This window comes from Aplidium turbinatum, chromosome 4, assembly GCF_918807975.1.
Source record: "Aplidium turbinatum chromosome 4, kaAplTurb1.1, whole genome shotgun sequence".
Taxonomy (NCBI): domain Eukaryota; kingdom Metazoa; phylum Chordata; class Ascidiacea; order Aplousobranchia; family Polyclinidae; genus Aplidium; species Aplidium turbinatum.
The window spans coordinates 14,699,072-14,711,911 of record NC_137475.1 but is presented as its reverse complement, the minus strand read 5'-3'; the positions used below and the strand labels follow the sequence as shown (position 1 = coordinate 14,711,911).

The window sequence follows — 12,840 nt, the reverse complement described above, 5'->3', positions numbered from 1 at the left end:
GAGCTTAATCCTGGCAGTTTCGCATACTTGTAGAAGCTTCGGATCACTGACGCAGGCCCGGTCGGCGGTCACCGAGATTGACAGAGTGAAGTTTCCGATTGTTGAAGTCTTGTTGCCGGGGAACTATTCCATCCATTAGATGCCGCTGAATGGAGAGCAGTCCTTAACGTGCGTTGCTCAAGCGCACACCCCGAGAGTCGAACCAGCGCCGCTTGATCTTGAAGTTTCTTCGTTCCAGAAGTGACGCGCTAACCAATTGAGCTAACTAAGGTTGGCTTTGGCTACGGTACCGTATCCGTTGTTGACTTGTTTACTTCCACTTACCGTATCAGTTAATCAGTAGGGCCATTTTTATTTTGTCCTAAAAAATTTTTTTGATTTTTTTGATCAAATTTTGACCGAACGAAATTGCTTATTTGTAGAGGCCACAATTCTTCCTTGAATTTGTTTTTCATATCTTTATCCTGCATTGCGGGAAAGCGGACCTGAGCGCTATGCATCGGTGTACGCCTTCCGACGTACACCTGACTCACGCTGCAGCCGACGGCAATGTCTGTTTCCGGTTGTCTACTCTACTTATGACTTAAATTTGGGACTTCCCATTACTCAAAATCGATCACTGGGTAGAGGCAATTATCGTAAAGTTTCTTGCCCAGAGAAAAAACAGCAAGTGCGGGTGGCTGGAGTCGAACATGCAGGCTCTCGACTGCGAGCCCAACGCGCTAACCACTCGGCCACTGCTGCCGATTAATACCAGTTAATTGAATTGATGGGTCTTAAGAATTATAAAAAGTGTGTCGTGTTTTTTGGCGATAGATTTAGGTACCGTAGCCTGTGTTATTCTGTCCTTGTGGAAAGGGCACTTTGCCTCGATTTTCTCTGCATGGTAAATTAAATTCATCAGTAAAATCTCGACAAAGGTGTAAATCTGAAGACGAGTTAGCTTGTTTAGGCATTTTTGTAGGTATTACATAATGTCAGTAGGCTATTCCTAAAATCCAAACTGTTGATCTTCAAAAAGACCACGTTTGTCAAGAGGAAGTGTTTTATAAGAATTATTTAAATACGTAACAATGAATAAACAATGGACAATTTGCGATAAAAGTTACTGCTGCTCCAAGTGGGCATTGTGACATACTTCTTGCTTTTATGGATTAATATGGTTTAATTGTGTCGCAGTTCCTGATTTACAATGCTTCCACGAGGATTTCGACAAAATTACTCTCAAGAAACACAAAAAGTTTATCAAAAGCCATAATTTGACAAATTTTGACTTTATTGAAATTTTTGACTTTATTGTCAATTTTGACTTTATTTTGACCTATAAACTTCTTAGAAACAGTCCCCTAGGTGCTGAAAACAACTTTATTGTTAGATTCGTTGACAGATGAGGTCCTTAAAAAATTTTGATTTTTGCGGGCCTTAGTTATCAGTGTTATCACGTTCTTCTGCTACTCTTTTTGCATTCAAGTCCATAAAATGTTGGTACTCCTATACAATCGGCGCTCTGGTCATTGACATCATCACATGATGTGATGTTATCAAACAGGCGCAACAATTATTGTTGAGAAGAAAAAAGGGGCTGAAAAGCGGCAAAATAGAAGTAATGAAAGCAGAATGGACATGGATTTTGCAATACTTTTACAACAAAACATTAAACCAACGCCGAATGGTATTTGTATGGCAGTGCAATACTACAATCAGATGAAGCTATAGGCTACTGCACTTTCAAAAATATAGCATGATACAATGTATGGCATGATACAAATAAGAAAGCATAACCTAAATGCTAAAAAGCATTTCATTTGGTAAATGTTGTCACATTTGCAGAAATGTATTATTTTAACTACGGTGGCTTTCACTGTGGATAGTTACAGGATGATTGTGCACAGTCCTTATCCCGATCTTGTGGTTCCAGAAATGAGTTTAACAGAGTACATATTCTCTTGTTTATCTGAATATGATCAAGAAAAAGCTATACTTGTGAGTTATATCCAGTATTAGAAAAATTACAACACCGCGGTGTATAAATGTTTAATCCTTACGTTGTTCTCAAATGTTATTCTACAAACAATTAAAAAGTTCTATTTCAACAATAGTGTTCGATAAGCGATCCTATTTGCAATGCCATTTACACATCAAGAGTTTGATGCCATAACTCAGTGGCTCCCAACCTTTTTATCATGTGGACCCGTTTACTCGATATTCATATCTAAATTTCCCGTTACAAATTTAGTTTGTTAAAAACTCGTTTACATTTTCAGCGTTTCTTAACCTTTTCTGACTCTAGCACCCCTGTAAACAGGCCTGAACAGTCTAGCACCCCCTAACTATCGTTGATATATATACGACTACTACAGTGCCAACCAAAAGTTTAGTAGAGGCCGAAACTTTGACATGCCTTCAGATTGCTGGCGATATATTTTGTAATGAAGTCTCTTGTTGTTTAACAAACTGTGCAGTTGTTTTAACGAAGTAGATTCAGGATTTGGTATTTGACTTTCATTCACCAGTTGACAGAAATTCAATTATAACCATATATGTAAGTGAATCAACTCTCTTAAAACAACAGCACAGTTTGTTAAGCGACAAAAAAATACAAAATATACTGCCAGCAATCAAAAAGCATGTCAAAACTTTGGCCTGCACTATTGAAAGGAAAGTGATGTACAAATTGATCATTTTATTTATTCTTCAAAACTATAGGCTACTGTCGTTATTGGTGATAAAAGAAATAGGAAAACCCGAGAATAGTGAAAGAACATGGACAAACTTAAGTTATCCAGCCGGGTAACTAGTTACACATGTATCAATGTGATTTCTGTTGTTGCTTATGTGTGACCAATTTCTCTATTCGAGGCTTCGTGTTGGTTAAAGCCACTGTCATATCGTGGAGCAACCCATGTTGAAGGCGGTTCCGGCCAACTGTTTTGATTTGGAGGATGGTGGAGATCGCCTTTTCACACAGGTAGGTAGTCGGAAATGGAACGATCAATTCCAATGCTGCCCGTGCCAATGCAAGATAAAGATATGCTGTCAACTGATCACACCAGAAATCAGCAAGCGGAAGAACGAAATTTTGTTCGACAACTCTGATTCACCTGCATATCAATCAGCTCCTCCTTTAGTCTATTATCATCACTCGTGTCGGCCAAGAAGGGCTGCTGAATCCACTCTGGATATGGTGATTTGTGGGAACGTATTTTGCCATGGTGGTTTCTAGAGCGAGAGGTGAGCAACAATATTACAACAAAGCACCCACCAGGTAAGTTCTCACAAACTACCGTACTCAGGATCAAGTTGCGTACTTGACTAGGAGATGACCACAATAACAGCAAATCATGTAGGCTACTTCGAAACAGCAATCATTGATATGACAACTGCTGATACTGGCTGAAAGACGAAAAAATGCAGAAAAGTAAAATGGCATTTTTTGATATTATACTGCATGCATTTAGCACCCCCTATAGTCTATTCCAGCACCCCCAAGGGGTGCTAGCACCCCCGGTTAAGAAACGCTTCCTTAAAAGATAAACTAAGCTCTCACTTAGTAATAAGCTCTTTACTCTCTAATAGGCCTATTCCTTTTCATGCTAAAATAATTAATGATGAACATTGCTGAAAAATATTTTAATCAAAGAATATAGCCTGTGATGAAACTTTACTTTATTGAAAGCTTTAACTAACTTAGAAGTGAAGCATCTAAAAACACAAAGAGTTACTGAAAATAAACCACATAACTGAGAATAGAATTAGGCATCTGACTGGCAACTAAACACTTGTACAACTGATCGGGTTTGCAACAAACTGATTAGTCAACGCACAAGGAACACAGGCACAATACAGAGTAAGTGAAACAAAGGTGTCAATCAACAAATACAAATGAACTCAGGCAAGTTTTAAGGCAATTCACAACATAGCCTATTCAAAATGTAAGAGTCGATGTATTTTACAGTCAAGCTTTGTTTACTTTTTTCATTATTATACCTGTTGAGTTGATACTCTCAACTTTTGAGTAAGAAGTATGAAGTCGCAAAGGTTTAGTTGGTGCGTGAAAACATGTTAATTCAAAAATGATTTGAACACTGTCTAATGTCTATTTCTAAAGCTCTAGTCTCTGAGGCAAACTTCCTACACTTAAAAAGCTTTACCATCTTAAAACCAAATTCCCCCTTACAAATTGCAAAATTCTCCCCGGTTGGGAACCACTGTCATAACTAATCGTCTGGAAAAGTATTTATCTTCAGCGGCTGAGACTTTCCAGAGCTCTGCTTAATCTTGGCAGTGTGCAATGTGCATATTTTTAGGATGTGTAATTGTGTAACTGTATAATATATATATATGTATATATACCGTATTTTACGGACCATAAGGCGCACTTTAAATTCTTTTTTTTCCTCATAAATTGATCGTGCGCTTTATGGTCCGATGCGCCTTATCTATGGATCAAGTGCGGTAGTGCTTTATTGCCTACACTCAAAGCCAGTACCGATATACTATTATATATGGTCCGGTGCGCCTTATGTATGAACAAAAAACTAGTCAAAGCAATTTGTTGACAGTGCGCCTTATAGTCCGGTGCGCCTTATGGTCCGTAAAATACGGTACTTTGGCACTATGAAAATTGCCCGTCAGATAATTGCCCGCTGGAAAATTGCCCGTGTGGGAATGTTGCCCGCCAGAAGATTGCCCGTGTGGGAACATTGCTGTCGAGAAAATTGCCACCCAGAAAATTGCCCGTCTTTGAGTAAGAAATAGCTGCGAAAAAGTCCAGTTGTGAGTCTATATTGAACCATTGTTTGTTCCTCTAATAGTTTAAACTTAGCACCCAGCTGTGATAAAAGGTGTGATAAATTTTAATCTACAAATGCCAAACTAAATGAAAAAATGCTTCTGGGGAATATAAATATCAACTCTCCATCTCATACCGACAAAAGTAGGCTATACAGCTTTACACTGAGTTCTGAGGACAGTCTTCTTACAGATCCCGCTATTGTCTCAATTTTTGTCACCCAAAATCATCATCAACCAATTTTGATAATACAGGCCATGAATTAATCCTCATGTCGAGGGTGTGGTCTGTCTGTCTGTCGAGAACAAAGTCTTCCCTTCCACACCTCGCGATTTATTGGGTTGGCAGAGTCCATGTTCAGGGCTACAAGGTCACGTTTTACAAGTTCTTCCCAAGAAAGTTTTGGTCCACCTTGACCCCACTGTGCTGCGATGTTGACACATCTGACCTGTGAGATCCAGCTTGAGCTGCGCTCAACGAGACCAAGCCATCTCAGTCTTCCTAATTGGAGGACTTCACTGATATCTTTTAAGTTGAGCTTTGATAGAAGAGTCTCAAACTGGATGTTGTCTTCAGGCTTGACTAGGCAGGTCCATCTTATCATCGCTCTGTCATTACGTTGTAGGCGCTTGACGGTGCTTGCTAAAGTAGCCCACGTTTCAGAGCCATAGAGCAAACTTTTCAGAGCCACTGGAGTAAACTTGTCCTCTGGTTGCAGCAGGAAGTTGCTTGCTTGTGAGGATAGGGAGGAGTTCTCTAAACTTTTTCCAGGCTGACTTGCACCGAGTTATAGCCGCATGCTCCTCACACCCCCCTCCAGAAGACATGGTATCACCAAGGTAGCAAAAGTCAGCTACCACGTCAAGTGTGCCACCTTCAACCTCAACCTCGCTTACCGGCCTGCCATCTATCGGTCTTGCTGTGTCCTGACAGCGTGGGCATGAGTAGTGTGGGTCCGGTCTGAGTGACCCTTTAATTCCACTACACTTTTTGTGGACCCAGTGGGAGCAATTGGTGCAGAAGATAGAGTTTCTACCGGTTTCACTTAGGCACAGGGTTGCGATTTTTTCTTTCTTGTCGAATGACCAAAAATTCTGCGTTTGTTTGTCGAATAGTAATATGACGTCATAAGAGTCAGATTATAAGCGTTTGGCCGCAAATTATCGCACAAGTTGTGTGGTATCAGAGTCACTTAAGTTTTTAATCGCACGCTGGTTGAGTGATTGCAAAGGAGTATGAAGCGCTAAGTTATGTACCTACCGGACATGTATATATATTGTTTGTTTTGCTCTGATGAAGAGAACTGTTGTAAACGCGAAACTGAGGATCGCAAAAGAAAAAATCCCTTAGGCTATACACCTAGCGTAGCCTACTGTGAGAATTTTTCCTTTGGCATCTCTTTAGTCTCGCTTAATACGTAAATGGTTAGGCACGTACCTGCACGCAAACACAGTTAAGAGTGAAATATGCAAGTTACCAAGAAACACAGCGAAGATATAGCGAAAAATGAACTGCAGATAAAAGAAAACAGAACAATACTACGATAATACGAAACAACGGCGTAATATTATACATCATTTAAGGTGTGCCGAGATGGCAAACAAGCCCCTTCATAGGCTACAACATTGCAACTTCAGACCGAAACCCAGATCTTTCGATTGTTGGTGGTACTTCAACATGAGAGGTCGTTTCAACTTCCTGATGAGCTGGAACATCTAGTGAAGCCATGCTATCGCCAGGGCCTGATCTTGTATTTGCAGATGGTAGCTCACTGACCGAACTGCTTGTGCAAACTCAGAAACGTCATCACTGTCTCGTCGAGAAAAGAATGTAGGCTATCGATGCATTGTTCCTTATGCACATGAACGAGTTTATTTATAAAATTTTATTGTTGAAAACTGAAAACGTAGTAGGCGCATTTTACTAAGCATGCTTTTGCTTACCACTATTAAATTAAACATGTTTAAAATTGAGAATGCTTTGCGACGTTAGGCTACTAAACGCTATTAGCCGGAAGTTTACCTGAATGATAAGTTCCAAAGTGACGTGGCAATGCTTCTCTCGATATAGCTCCTTTGAACAGATCCCGCACTTCACTCGCTGTTTGCTGAACCTTAACCGCTTCTCGGTAAGACCGACTGAAGCTTTTGCCATCCGTGTTGTCGGAGGATTCTTTCGTTTTTTAGTCATTATAGGATACTGACTAACTGAAGACTATCCTATCTGTAGTTGGGCAAAGCTATGCTGTTCTTACAACTTGCCTATTACCTTGCCTTGTCCACTCCAGCGACCTTTCTTATCCGTGTTTCTGATTCTGAACATCTGGTCGGAAACTAGGCTATTTTCTTGCTGTAAAAAACTTGCGTAATCAGTAGCCTTTATTGTGTGCTTCTGCGATTATTTTCTCCTGTATCAATCACCTGCTTTAAGTTAAATAACCAGGCCTCGAAATTTGTACTTTTTTCCGGCGGTCAAGCATGTCCTACTAGACTGGCCCTTTCAGCGGACATGTAATATCTCAACCGGACATATTTTTTGCATGTACATTTTGCACAAAATCACACTACAGTAGTCGTGTTTGTAGAAGAAGATTTTCTACAACACAATAACTCTGCAATGGTTGATGGCTTAATCAACCGACCCTGAAGTATACTGGAACAGATTGCTTGCAAATAAATCAGTGCGTTAATGACAGTCGTGTAATGACGCTATAAACACAATTGAAATCAGCGTAAATAAGGTCGCCACATTCGTCTAAGCACGTGCGGAACCCGGCTGAGACTTGCTTCTCTGTGTCGTTTCTTTTTAACAAACGATCAATGTAACGCAATAATCCGCATTGTTAAAATTAGAATACGATATATCCTGCCGAAAAGTTCAGACAACTTTATTTCAAGGCAACATTGCAAGGCATTGAAATGATGTAAAAATGGCTACTTTTGACATCAGCTCGTTAACCAGGCCACTTTAATGTGGTCTTTAAAGCAATTGCCTGTACTATTATTTAAGGATGTGCCGATTAATCGGCAGGTATCGGCAATTTTTGGAGAATCGGAATCGGCATCGGAAAAAATTGCCGACTCTTTATCAAAGTTTCCTAATCAAAAGTAGCGCGAGCGCGTGGAAATACCGATCAAAGAACGGCTTCTTTGAACAACCGCATCAGCGTCAACTAGCATTCGGAGAGCGGTAGTCTAAAACTCTAAATTATGACGATTGTCCGCCATTTTGTAAACTCTTGTTTAGTAGGCACGAGATCAAAATACTTTCTTTCTTTGAAATGACGAAAAACGTTCAAAAAGAAAGTCAGACCATATAAAATATAAAAGTTGAATGATTACACAACGGTTAGAAGTTAAAGGAGAAATGGATTATTACGTAATAGTTATTAGCTTCCAGTATGCGAGGCGCTAAAAGTAAGTTAAGAGAAAAAGCGAGGGGGTATAAACTGCAAAGAAAATGAGAACAACTGTCTGAAAGATTCAAAACGCTTTTAGAAAAAAAAAACAAAGGGCGTCAATGGAAAACAACGTGTGAAGTTGCAAGTTGTATCTTTTCAGACGCTGAATTGCAGTGAATTAATCTTGTCACTTAGTAAACACGTGAAAAAAGATTACCTCGTTTGCGCAATAATTACTTGATTGTTTGTTCAACCCATGAAACGGACTATGTTACAGCCAAATGCTGTCCCAGCTCTAGTCGGCATTCGGCAAAATTAGGGAGTTTTCTTTGATCTGTAGAATATACTTTAATGCAGACATTTTTAGCGCAGCAAGAAGAGAAATGATTTGGTGGAAACCAAACAATACTATGTTTCCTGAGCTGAGCAAAATTGAAAATAAATTGCTTTCGTCACCACCATCGTCGATCGAAAGCGAACGAATTTTTAGCACAGGTGGCAATATTTTTACGCCTCAACGGAACAGACTTACTCCAGCAACTGGAGAAAAGTTGATGATATTGCATTTTAATTTACGTGTTTTTAATTTTGAATATTAAAAAGCGGAAATGTTCTTTGTAATTATTGTTTAATCGTTGTAAAATTCGTAGTCACTGAAAGTTGCTTAATGTTAATTTACTAAGCAGAGAGAAGTAACTTCCAAGTATTGGCCTATTACGCTTAATGCGTTCAACAAACAATCGTGTGATTGCGCAAACGTAATCAAACCAGCTACCCGGTAATCTTCACGTGTTTGCTAAGCAACAAGATTGGCTGCAACTCTGCGGTCGAAAACAATTTACAAGATGTTTTTCTTTTTTCGCCTATTGATGCACTTTGAATGCAAGGCTGGTGTGTTACTTATTTAAAGGTTTTTGTATATTATTCATTATTCAATACCGCTGCGTTCATTTTCTTTTACACTCTAGTCTTTTTATCTTCTTGTTTCAGGCACCTTCTTGAATTCTGCGAGAAAAATACTGCAAACCGCACAAGATAATATTTTGCACACTGCATTAAGCTACGTTTATTTTGCACTCTGTGAGCAATGGCGATTTTTCTCTTTTCACTGATTTCCGCAACAAATAAAACGTGTGTCTATCACCACTTTGTAGCGCGCAAGAAGCAAAGAACTACCGTAAAAAATCATGCTGTCTAGAGCAGGCGACAAAGTGAACGCTTTTAGACATTTCAAAGGCAGCAACTTGTAACAAAATCGCAACCACTTGTAGAACGCCAACTAAAAGCAGCTTTAATCATTTAACCAAAGAATCGGAATCGGCAAATATTTAAGAATCGGCATCGGCAAAAATTCTGTAATCGGCACATCCCTACTATTATTGCTTCAGCTCCGTATTTGTTCGCGTTAAACAAACAATTGTTACAATTCAAATTTAAAATATATTTTTGCTGCATTAGCTCTATTTTTGTCAAGAATTTTGCGGCGGTCATTTATGACCGACCAATGAGTCGGCTTCGGCAGACATTCGAGGTCATTCCGGAGGTCATGACCGCCGGATATTTCGAGGCCTGAATAACGGAAAGGAATTCTTAAATTTGTTTTCGTCATCATGCACTGGCTACATAAATCCATCATTGTTAAATCTTTCAAAGGATGACATCTCGCCTGGTGCGAGACCATTTTCCTGCAGATGTCCAGACTTCCCAGCCAGCCAACTTGTTTATAAATGTCATGCTTTGTAATTCAACGTCTGCAGACGTTGAATCAATGTAAAAACGATGGGTTTTGCTAGCTGGGTTGTGTGCTTTTGTGAAAGTGCAAAATCGCCCATTACGTAATAACAGAAACTCTTTTAGTGGAAGGAAGTCGAGTTGCAACCGTGTTTATCTGTCTACTATTCTTTATTCATATTGCAAAACATTTCTGCAATCTTGGAACAACAAGTGCATAAGTCAGACATAAATACAAACTTGCAAACACGTTGACAACTAAAAGTAGCCTACTTCGGTTATTTTATCTATAAAAGAAACCCGTTGTGTCGAATAGCACGAAACGTGTGTGGCGAAATGTTTGATGGCAGGCGTTAGAACTTTGATCAAAGCATTTTCCAGCAGTGTTTAAAATGTTCTGGAAGAGAACTCCTTTCCATAAAAATAGCGGCTTTTTCATCTGTATTTCTGAACATCTGCTCGGAAACTAGGCTGTTTTCTACATGTGAAAAACTTTCATAGCAAGTATCCAACAGTCATTTTACCAGAGCAATATTGTTAATTGGCTCAAACGGCGAAATACAAACTGGCATAGACGTTGACAACTCAACGTAGCCTAGGTTATTTCATCTATGAAAGAAACCCATTGTGTCGAATAGCACAAAACGTGTGCTGCGAAATTTTTGATGCCAGGCGTTGGAACTTCGATCAAAGCATTCTCCCGCAGTGTTCAAAATGGCGGCGCTGACGCCTTGGGAGTTTCTCGTGTGAAGTGTCGCTTTTAGACCTTGCTTTGAAGTAGCTTACCTGGCACAAGAAAGTTTACGTAAGTCAGCACTTTTATGATTGCATCACGTGATGCCCCCCCCCCCCGATTGTTTCTCGACCTGACGACGTTTAGTCCTCTCTCAGTTTTTTCCTTTTTATTTTTCTTTTTTTTCGTTTTTTTTTTCCGTAAGGCACGGCGTTTGTCGAATAGTGATGGCGCGTGTCGAGTGACCTCATCACCGAAAAAGGCGAAAATCGCAGCCCTGCTTAGGCATACCGAGCAAGGGTGCTTTCCTGATCTTCTTAGGGAGTTCTGGTTGATGCCAGATATCATTATTTTGGTCTTACCCATGTTCACTCTTAAACCCTTTGCTTCCATTCCCTTCTTCCAGGCGGCGATTCTGTCAACTACCGTAGTGACTCCAATGAGGTGTCGATAATGGCAAGGTCATCAGCGTACCACAGCTCCCAAGGGCAGCCTGTGCGCAGTTCGAGTGACAAGGCCTCCAGGACAATGATGAAGAGCAGTGGGCTCAATACATCACCCTGATGCACACCTACGCCTACTTTGAAAGTGTTACTGTGGCTGTGCCCATCCCCAACACGCACATAGCTCCTAGCATTCAGGTACATTGATTGCACTATCCGAGTATCCGTACTAGCCATTCCTCAACACTCAGCTTTCGCATGGCCCACCAGATCACCTTCCTTGGCACTCGATTAAAGGCTTTTTCTAGGTCTACAAAGGCCATATAGAGAGTCTTCTTTGATGAAGATGGCGTCAGTTGTACCTCGACCTGGCATGAAGCCGAATTGTATTTCATCAATCTGCACTTGTTGCCTAATCAATTGTTCTGTCACTCTCTCATGTATTTTCATGGTCTGGTCAAGCAGCTTCAAGCCTCTGTAATTACCCCTATCAAGGGCACCCCCCTTACCTTTATAGATCTTGACGATGTAGCTTTCTTCCCAGTCTGCTGGTATACGACCCTTGCTAACAATAGCTTAGCTACAAGATCTCGTATAAGAGCAACTCCAGTTTCGCATGTTGGCTTCAGCATCTCTGCTATTATTCCTGAAGGACCAGGAGCTTTGCCCATGCACATCTTACTGATGGCTCTTTCGATCATCTTGATGGTGATTGGTACACTAGGGCCTTCAACAGATGGTTCATCTGAGAGATTATCCGGGTTCCAGGGGAACTTTACATTGAGAAGTCGTTCATAGTGTTGTTTCCAAGCGACCTTCCTTCCTCGTCGAGGGAGAGTTCACCGGCATCATTTTTGATAGGTTTATCACCACTAACGTATTGATTGTCAAGCCGCATTTGCTTAGCCAGCTTGTAGACCAGTGGTTCTCAACGGGGGCGGTACCGCCCCCCGGGGGGGGGGGCGTTTTGAGTTTGCAGGGGGGCATTTTGATTACCTCGGCTTAAGGGGGGCGTTTTGATCATTAGGAGGCATTCTGGTTTAAACCATCTACCGCCCAGCGTAACGATTTTGTCAGAGCTCGTGTTTTCGTCGTAGCATTTCCTACCTCATACATGGTGGAAAAGGGATTCAGCTGTGTTGTTCTGCTACATACCAAACAGCAAACCCCACCTGACATAGCCTATCCATAAGAGGTGATCTTCGAATGTTTCTCACTGGCTTTACACCGGATGTGAAAAAACAGGCACTTTCCCACCAAGCCCAAGGTTCACACTGACTACCAGTAGGCCTATACTGTTTTCATGCTGGCAAATGTATATTTGCTTTTCCTCAAATATAGTTACTAGTCTCTAAAACCCTTACAGCCTGTTTTACCCTAAAAGGGGGATTATCAGAAGGTCCTTATTGTAATAGAAATAGAAGTCACTAGTCTATATTTGATGTGATTTGCACTGCTTGGCATTGAGCACTTTTTGTGGTATTAATAGTATTTATTGTTTTATATTCGCTTTTCGTAATTATCGTTTTTTTGGTTGGGTTGGGGAGCGGTAACATTTTGCCAGTTTATAAAGGGGGCGTTGGGCCAAAAAAGTTGAGAAACACTGTTGTAGACGGTCCCTGACTTTGAGTTGACATTGTGAAATAGTGTCTTCTCAGCTTCGGTTTTAGCATTGTATATGGCATACTTGCAAACCATACTTGCAAACCTTGCAAACCATACTTGCAAACTTGCAAACCAA

At 40.5% G+C, this 12,840-nt stretch overlaps 1 protein-coding gene across 1 annotated transcript in view; it reads left to right on the top strand.

Moving 5' to 3' along the window:
• The first annotated feature begins 1,872 nt into the window (after nucleotides 1-1,872).
• Nucleotides 1,873-12,840, top strand: part of LOC145768174 (uncharacterized) — a 34,566-nt gene continuing 23,598 nt past the window's right edge. Inside the window, exon 1 of the mRNA XM_082579650.1 lies at nucleotides 1,873-1,983. Within this exon, the coding sequence (XP_082435776.1) occupies nucleotides 1,879-1,983 (105 nt within the window). The 5' untranslated portion in view covers nucleotides 1,873-1,878. The remainder of the gene's footprint in view (nucleotides 1,984-12,840) is intronic.